Here is a 9968-nt window from a genome sequence, read left to right on the forward strand (position 1 = left end):
GGAGGGGATGGACCTAGGGGGTGGGGGATGAACCCCTTTATATATATGTGTGTGTATGTATGTATAGGAGTGTGTGAGGGAATGAGGGGCGTCGAGATCGGCTACCAGCGGCCGGATATCACGGGCCTGGCCTGGCGCCGAAGCAAGGGGGTGGGAAGATGGGGCGGCGGCGGGAGGACGAGGCTGGGGATGAGCCCCATACCTTCTGGTCTAATGTCCTCATTTTTAATATAACTAGTGAGAAATGTGCACGTTGCGGCGGGGTTGACATTACGAGACGAGAACATAATTCAAACCTTAAAATTACAAGCTATTAGACCCTTCATCGCATTGCTCCATAATAATCTAACCATTTGACCCGCATGACCTACTCAACCCTCCATAATAATCTAATCATTTGACCCGTTTGAGGCAAAGTGTAGACAATATCTACATGTTTACTCATGATTGGCTCGAAATAGCCACCTTAAATTGAATTAAAAATTACCTCAAATACTCGTTGAGTGACTTTCATCCCAGTTGATCCATTTTCCATTACTAAACTTACCAATGGGGTTGGTGGCCCATTGACAAAGGCAAAGCCTTTAGGAACACACAGATTTAGAGGTTTTGGGTTCAAGTCCCACAGACAATAGGGTTAAAGAAATTCGACGTTTAAAAAAAGCTACAGCTTTAACTTTTCATGAATGGGTTGAAATAACCACCTTAAATTGAATTAAAACTTACCTCAAATGCTCGTTAGTTACATGCATGGTTGTAAAAGTCGATAGGCGCTCCCTAGTCGGTCGACCAGAGAGTTGAGAGTACTCGGCCTAGGCGGAGAGTACTCGGGGAGTACTCGGACATGTTAAATTATAAAAAAATAAGTTTTTGGAAATTAAATATATGTCAAATAACATAAATTTACTAATATCTATAACAAAATACGTGAAAATGATATTCATTTTTTAATATAATAGGCATAGAAATTATGTTTTATTATTTTCTAAGTCAAACTCGGCCCGAGTTGACCTACTAGCCACGATTTTGGTCGAGGTTGACCGTGTTTGACCGATTATGAGTAATTAGGCGGAGTCAAAGAAAGTCGCCTCGGCAGCCTACCTTGTAGTGACTACTCGAGGAGTACTCGGCCTTGGAAACCTTGTTTTACAACCATGGTTACGTGAACTTAAACCCATTTGATCCGTTTCCATTTAACTAAATCTTTAAACATTAAAAACCTCTAATATGCCCATACGCCCTGAAGACACTTAAAAGAACCAAAATATTTTCCATCACCAAAGTTTAATTCCATGTCCAAATTCAGATTTTTTCAACTGTAGGAACTTTTAAGCCTAATCACCACAATTTACAGCCTTGCAGTTTAATCTAAGTAGTAGTCAAATTAACACTTGACCCACTTGTTGTAGCTAGTGATAAGATCCGATTCTGGTTAATGGCAATATAAATTGGAATTGAAAATGAAATTGATACGAAGAAGATGATCCAATCGGATCTTACAGACTCGATAACTAACTCCGAAGAGTTCCAGGGCTAGGCCTCTCTCTGTAAACAAAGCCTAACAAACTTACGCCTTTTCTTATCCCCTTCCCCAAGTGATTACTGACTCATACTTATGCTATATTATTTGCACTTACCCCCCTCCTAGAATAGATAAATGACACTTAAAAGCTAAACTAGAATATGATTCCTATCATTACTTCCCCCTTCAAAAAGTCTTGTCCGCAAGACTGTGATCAGAAGCCTGTCCCGGGATCCCAGTAGAGGCCTCCTTCGATGCGTCTTCTGGTGGCCGAGGCTACCCATGCACAACCCATAAATGCCATGTAACCGAAAACGTCAATCGCGTTCCACTGAGAGGACGATGAGACAATGAACTCTTTCCCATGTCAAATGGTGCTTTTCCCTTCTCACACAAGTCCAAATCGGAAAAAAAGCCCACAACCATTTTTTGCTCCACATCTTGGCCCGGATCTGGATAATCCAAATCCACAACTGTATTCAGCTCCACATTGTGGCCCACCACTAGTTCTGAGCCCAACTTCCAGTGTAGATCATCAGATATAGCCCATTTAGCCCTAGTCGACATCAAATGTCCCTGACCAGACGACTGTTCTTCAGATCTGGAGATGATCGTAATCAATCGAGCCACAGGAGACAGCGATCGCAACTGAGAATCCGAAGAGCGATCCACCGCACGTTCAATCAAACTTCCGTGGTCAATCGAATTGCAGTCAAATTGTGATTCAACTTCCGCAAATTATACAAGGGAAGAAGGAGCTTGAGCAGTTGGAGTTGGCGATGTAGAATTCAAACCTTAAAAACATGAAACCCTATGGCCACGCAACGTTCTTCAGATCTGGAGACGATTGCCTCCAATTGCTCTATTAGAGATGGAGGTGGAGAAATAGAATCCGAAGATGATGCTGGAACATGTGAAATCGACATGGAATTAGACCGCGAATCCTGATGGTGCATCCAATTGAGAACGAACTTCTGGAATTCTCTAGAATCAGACCGATCATCATGCAGTGCTTTAAGAGAATCCTTTATCGTGTTACGAACCTAATCGTTAACCAATTGATCCAAGAAAAAAAAGGTAGAAGCTTGAGAGAATTGATAGACTTTTGGAATAGATTCAACTTATCATTTTTCATTCATATCTTCCAACAAAGAACATACGGCTATAAATAGCCTTACAAACAAAGAAAATAAAATAACCAACTACCACTAACTTGAACCCTAAAATACGTAGGAAATGTGGAGTATGGTAACTGCCCATTATCCCATTATTTGACCCACTAAAATGCACCTAACAAATAACTAGAAAATAACTAAAGTAACATGAATTAATATATAGAAAAGTAACATGCAGAGACACACGTGCATGCTTCTTCCAGGCCAAAGTAAAGAACATATCATTCCATCCCCCTTAAAAGAACCTTGTCCACAAGGTTGAAATTCGGACACAACATTGGAAACTTCCACGGTGGATGCCATTCGAATCTTCCAACCGTGTTCGGAGCAGTCGTAACAGAGCGCCAAGGTGGGTGCCACTCGCGTTCATCGGCTACGCCTTCTCTCGAAGATGATTCATTGTCCTTTTGCGAGTTCTGGTTGTCTTGTTGGCATGGCGGAGTGCTGAAGACACGAGCCGAGGTTGTGGCTAGTGTGATTTGTCGGTTCGAAAGAGGGTGGTGGGTGTTGAGGGGTGCAAAGTGTTCGTGAGATGATGTGGGTTTAAGCACCGGTACGGGTGCGGTATTCAGAGCTGGGTTTTGAACAACAGAAGACGTAGGGGTGGGGTTTGGTGGCGGATCGGCAACGGTTGGTGGTGGTGTTGTGGTAGCGGCAACGATGGCAGGAGCTTGGAACCGGGGTCGATTTTTGAGAATATCGATCATCCGAGCAATACATGACTCGATTTGATCGAACAACTCGTGTTTGGATAGAGTTTGAGCGTCCATTGATGTGGATCAAGACCGCTCTGATACCAATTGTTACGAACCTAATCGTTAACCAATTGATCCAAGAAAAAAAAGGTAGAAGCTTGAGAGAATTGATAGACTTTTGGAATAGATTCAACTTATCATTTTTCATTCATATCTTCCAACAAAGAACATACGGCTATAAATAGCCTTACAAACAAAGAAAATAAAATAACCAACTACCACTAACTTGAACCCTAAAATACGTAGGAAATGTGGAGTATGGTAACTGCCCATTATCCCATTATTTGACCCACTAAAATGCACCTAACAAATAACTAGAAAATAACTAAAGTAACATGAATTAATATATAGAAAAGTAACATGCAGAGACACACGTGCATGCTTCTTCCAGGCCAAAGTAAAGAACATATCATATCGCTGTAACATCATATTGCAATTGCTTAATTTGCTGTGCATGAGTATCCAATAGGGATGACCGAGTCACCACGATTGAATCGCACATTGTAGGAACAGAAACAAATGAGGAATTGGTTTTAGAAATGGGATTTATATCAGATGGGGACCAGATCTGATTTAGCAGAAACTGGAATTCGATGGAGAGCAGAGATGATGCAGGTCGGACCAATGATAAGATCCGATTCTGATTAATGGCAATATGAATTGGAATTGAAATTGATACGAAGAAGATGATCCAATCGGATCTTACAGACTCGATAACTAACTCCGAAGAGTTCTAGGGCTACGCCCTCTCTATGTAAACAGAGCCTAATAAACTTACGCCTTTTCTTATCCCTTCCCCAAGTAATTACTAACTCATACTTATACTATATTATTTGGATTTACCCCCTCCTAGAATAGATAAATGACACTAAAAAGCTAAACTAGAATATGATTCCTATCAGCTAGAATATAAGAGGGTAAGTTAAACTCGATGAAGTTACGAAGGCTGGTTGCACCAGTGGTCAGAGAATTCAGAGAATTATTGATTCCAACAAGCTAGCAAGCTAATGTGCCTTGTGTCCCTCAAACCCATAGCAGGTCGGGTCAAGATTCAGAAAAAAGTTAGTTTTATATTTTTATGTAGTAGATTTTAGATATATACCTGCAGTTTGTGTGTGCTTGAGCACCATTCCAATCTGCCTGATTAATGTATAAGTATATAATTTGCTATTTTATACAAACATAACTTGAAGAAAAAATTTACACCGATTTGACCCGCTTAAATTAACGGGTTGCACAAGTAGTGTTTGGGTTGTACAATTATAAGTGCACCAAGGTTGGGTTCATCAATACCACCTCGCAATCCGAAACCCAATATGATCACTACGCTATAACTTTAAATCGATACGAAATGCGGGTGGTGACTATCGAGCATCAATTAGATATACTGATATACACTATGTCCCTTGGGGACGTTTAGAATGTTTTGGTATGTGGTTTAAAACTACAAAGCGTTTTTTTCACCAATAATAAAATAAGTGTTACAATTATAATATGACAATGATTTTACAAATAACTTTTTTAATACACTTAAGATATAGAAAACAAACTAAAAAAATAAGACTGGAATATTTTGGCATTCGGATTAAGGTCAAAAGGTCAAAGAACCAAAGCAATAGTCTTATTCCAAATCATGTGATTAGATGCTCCAAATATTTCAGATAATAAGGTGCTGATAATTAACAAAAAAATACATTAGAATGATAATTTAGGACCCATGGCATTATAGCCTAGTAGCATCTTGGGGGTGGGATAAGGCTTATGACCATTAGGTCATGGGTTCGATTCCCACAAAAGGGGTTTTTCCCAGATTTATTGGGTTTCCTCCTGAATTGGTGTATAGGCATTATTGCTTAGTGGAGATGGATATGATCGAGTGGTTCTGCTGGTGGCACAATGATACTCCAGTGGTCCGTCAGTGATCCAAATTTGCCGTTCAAAAAAAAAAAAAAAGAATGATAATTTAGGGGGTAGATTATAATCAAATCCCTAAAATTAAAAAAAATCTGGACCAAATTAGTTTGACAAATCATTAACTTCATTTTTTTGCAAAAGAGAGCATGAGGCCAACTCTAATGCTTCAGTTTATTTATGCATGTGCAATCTGCAACAGGACTTTTTACAAGTTATGGTAATTAGTATTACTTCTAGTCACCAGCTATCATTAGTATAATGATACATTAGTTAGAAGGTGGCAAATGGAACTTTAAGTGTTGTTATTACTTTACACTATTAGATAAAGTGTAAAACCTTCTATACAAATTAATTATGTTACGACTGAAAAAATCGGCCATTCAGAAATATCACACTCTAAGCTATAGGCAATATTGTAAACCAAATATTTGAATATCAAAAGTCTATACGAAATAAACGAGACAAATGAGACAACGTACTATACGAAATAAAAGATAGACTGAAAGCTTACTAGCAATTGTACCACTTTATTCACAACCTTCTTCGTTACTGCAATCGGTCAAACACAAAAAGATGCTATCTCGAACAAGCGAGTTCATTGCCAGAAGTGTAGCATCCCGTTTTTCCAACGTAAGATATATTAAGTATATGTAATGAATGAAATATTTATTTGGGGTATATCTACATCTACATACATGTAATATATCGATTTAAACTGAGGAAATAAAATTGAGTTTCGGGGTTAAAATTGTAAAGTTAACCAAAGGGGTTGAAATTCAACTATAACCACTACATAACTATACCTTTTAACATATTTGTATTATGAGCATCAGCTTTTGACATATATAAAAATCCAATTATACCTCTACATAACTATACCTTTTAACCAATGCATCACAAGATTTTTTACTGATCCAATCCAATAGCCAACAATCAATCAATAGATCATCAAAATTTTGACTTTCAGTTTTATTCACACTTCAGTGTCAGCCGCTTAATATGTCTATTTCATCTCTCACAGTTAACATTATGCTCATATATATCCAAATCCACCAATTCCTATAAGTTATAAACCCTCCTCCTTGTAACACCATCCCAACCCAATAAGTTATAAACCCAGTTTGCCCAAGACAAAGTTGACCGACTCAAAATATTCAATGTTGCAGAAAGTTCAAAAAATATGAGTAATGACGGCAATCATCAAAATTCTCATACTATATATCCCTTCTCAACCTCTGAATTGGCAATGTAGGCCATTGGTCATTATCAGTGACAATGGAAAGTCCTACAGAATTGAAGAGAGTAGGAGGAAACAAACACGCAAAACACGTCACGAAAAAGTGAAAAACCTATGAACTGAACAAGTGTTTAAGAGTACTACCCTCAGTCAGTCTCCCTTTCTCTCCAATATAACCCAAGTTCCCATTTAAACCAAACACACAACTAATGACATACTCAAGACCCAAAATGAAATGTTTGAACTGAATTAAGAAGGAAAAATTAACCACAACTTCACAAAGATGAAAAGACCTCCACACCCAACCAAAAGATGAAAAGACATGTGAATTATGCAAAGAAATTTCTTGTCAGAAATATAGTTTGAATCTATTTTGGGTGGCTTTTAATCCGTTTGACCTGTTTCATATGGTTAATGCCAACAACCACCAGGAGATCAAGATTGATCATATATGTAATAGCATACATGTACAACACCACTAAAGCATGTACCAGACATATCATTACTTGTTTTAATAATTTGACAAACAAACTTAAACTAGTTAGATAAACAAGTTGATTGTTTTTAGACAAATACACTCGAGTTAAAACATCTTGAACCAATAAGATATATAACCAGTGGATAAACAAATGTAAACATAACACCTATAAAGGAAGACAACATTTGCCCGTGGGTGGAGGTACTTGTTTCGGATCATTAAGTCTTGTCCGTTCCTCTATAAAGGCACCATGCTTTCATCATAACTCTTGACCATATAGAACCTCAAATTTCTTGACACCGGAAATAGATGACCCAGAGTGAAGTGTAATGACTTAAAACATCTACTCTTCTTGTTATAGACAGGTACACTCATCACATTCTCAGACAACTTGCTCGGACGACAGATAATCTCGTCCGTATCAACAAAATCTTGAGGGTAGGGGAAACATACCTCGGCCAAAGGCTCAGTGTAGATTTCTCTGACCCAAACACAGTTTTCATAGTCTTGTAACATCCATACACGTAGTTGGTTGTTTTTTATTATACGCCAAGCAATTCCGACACATCCATTGGCTTTTATGATGTGGGGAAAGCAGCCATCATAGGGCGGTGCACCTTGAGGAGAGTTGATTACTGAAAACACCTCTGTTCTCAAGTCAAACGTCAAAATGTGACACCATAAACCATCTAGAAACTTTAGATGTATAACACTATTGACACAAACGCTGCAGATGTAGCCATAGGAAATACTAAAAGCAATAGGAGGCCCGGCATCGATCTTTCTCCAAGAACGAGTTGACATAGAGAAAATCCTAATCTCAAATCTAGCAGGTTTAGGAAATTGCCTGATCATGAGAACCTTATGCTCGTTTGTAGACTCATCAAACCCGAAAAAGTAACAGGCAGTCTCATCTATATCATGGGAGTAAGGATCAGGATGAGGGAGTAATAAGGACTTACGCGTGCTAGGGTTGACAACGTAGGCGCAAGGGTATCCGGAATCCGAATTGACGGAAGTAAACAATACTAAGCCGTTCAAATGTTCGGCCGCTCGGAAATCATTTTGAGAAACGTCGTCGATTGTGAGGAGATGAGACACGGGACCACCGTCACGGGGGGCGGAGAGAAGGTGTTGTTGGCGAGTGGAATCATCGTAAGCGGAAATGAATAAGGCGGTGCGGGTGGAGCGAGTGAAGTGGAGTTTGGTGAATGACGGATCGGAGATGCGGGAGAGCCATGGTTTGGAGACTGATCTGAACCGGAGGATGGATTCGACGGGGAGTCTGGAGAGGATGTCTTCGATGATTTCGATTGGGACTGAAAGCTTCGCCAATCGATCATCTGTCGATTGTTCTTCTAGGGTTTCCATTTTCTAACGAGTGAGTGAGTGAGTGAGAGGAACAGAATGTTCATATTGGTCCGGACTCCGGAGAGAGACGGTAGGTTTTCTATTCCTTTTTTTATTTTAAAAAATGAAAGACTAATATGAGTTATCCAATTTTGTAACCATTTATATATTATTATTATTATTATTAATTTAAAACAATTCTAAGCATTACTATTACTACTTGTATGGTATGCTATTAAGGTTGTAAGGTATCATAAGCATTAACATCTTGTACTTTAAATTGCTATATTTGTTTTATATTTAATTAATATTAAACAAGACAAAAATATTATTTGTAGAAGAGTAAACTGCCATTTTGGTCCCTGAGGTTTGGTCACTTTTGTCATTTTAGTCCAAATCTCAAACCTTTTAAATCTGGTTTCCATGTGGTTTCACTTTTATTTACATTTTAGTTCAAAAATCAAATTACCTCTTATTTGACAATTAAAAGCTGACTATTTTGTCTTTAGCTTCAGGGGCAAAATTGTCCATCTCATTTTATTATACCATATTAATAATTTAATAATTAAATTAGTGAATAACTTCATCTTCCTCAACCCTCATTAATCTTCTTTCCCATAGATTATTTACCTTCCACATTATCTGACCCAAAAGAAACTACCCAAGTGGATTTGATCTTTTCTTTCAAATATAAAATTAACCAAAAGGGTTCAAATACAATAAGCTTTCACACCAGTCTTGTTGTTCATCTGCTTCAATAATACAACCAACATTCCTCCGCTTTCTCTCTCCTCCGTCGCGCTGCCGGAGAGAGATAATATAATCTTCCAAATTCTCATAATAATACAAACAATGAGATGATCGAGGAGGCTAATTAATTGTTAAAGGACCCACCACGATCTTGAACTCTGTTTCAACAACACATACCGAGAGAGAGAGAGAGAGAGAGAGAGAGAGAGAGAGAGAGAGAGAGAGAGTTTATAAGCCCTAGATCTCTTCATTCTATGCACAGGTAACATAACATCCCTCTTTTTCTTTTTGTTTTGGCTTTCTTAATTACTTCTGATTCTGTTTTAGGGTTTAGATTGAACTAAAAAATGTTAAATTGATGCAGAAAGAGATTTTGTTATATTTTCAACTTGTTGTTAGCTCTAAATGGAGAATGGTCATGCACTTCTGCTGCTGGTGCTTTTGGCTGTAGGCATGTGATACGGATCCACCATGACCCGATAAACAACCGGTTGCCGACCCATATGGTGACCCACTTTGCAGTTTGACCAAGCAACTGATATGGAGGAGTCAAACAATTATCTCAACTTTTTTTCCTATAATTATTAGGGTGGAGGGTATAGTCAATCACCCTAGGGTGTTTGAGTGAAATCCTACCCAACAATATTATGCCATGTCAACTCTCCATTCTACTCCCCATTTTACACTCAATCACTAGGTATGGTCAAACACCCCTCAATTAAAAAAAACTTGATTGGTCTCTCCTCTCTCTCTCCTCTCCTCTCAATCACATCGGTGAACAATCACC

General features: G+C 38.5%; 1 protein-coding gene and 1 long non-coding RNA gene across 2 annotated transcripts; both read right to left on the reverse strand.

Annotated features, from left to right (window-relative positions):
- Window positions 1–1446: 1446 nt before the first annotated feature.
- On the reverse strand, window positions 1447–4250 carry LOC118480331. The gene is made up of 2 exons (XR_004861974.1): window positions 3509–4250; window positions 1447–2565 (listed from the first exon to the last, which is right to left on the reverse strand). It is a non-coding gene; the product is annotated as an uncharacterized LOC118480331 (long non-coding RNA).
- A 2832-nt stretch (window positions 4251–7082) lies between these two features.
- Window positions 7083–8548, reverse strand: LOC110867854 (putative F-box protein At3g10240). Its single transcript, XM_022116910.2, has one exon. It carries the CDS (start codon window positions 8450–8452, stop codon window positions 7319–7321), a length of 1134 nt encoding a protein of 377 aa, XP_021972602.1. The 5' UTR covers window positions 8453–8548; the 3' UTR covers window positions 7083–7318.
- Window positions 8549–9968: the final 1420 nt, after the last annotated feature.

This window comes from Helianthus annuus, chromosome 7 (genome assembly GCF_002127325.2).
Source record: "Helianthus annuus cultivar XRQ/B chromosome 7, HanXRQr2.0-SUNRISE, whole genome shotgun sequence".
In the NCBI taxonomy this organism is placed as follows: Eukaryota; Viridiplantae; Streptophyta; class Magnoliopsida; order Asterales; family Asteraceae; genus Helianthus; species Helianthus annuus.

Excerpts from the sequence above, each read along its gene's own strand:
- LOC110867854 (XM_022116910.2), bottom strand. The coding sequence starts at position 8,452 with ATGGAAACCCTAGAAGAACAATCGACAGATGATCGATTGGCGAAGCTT.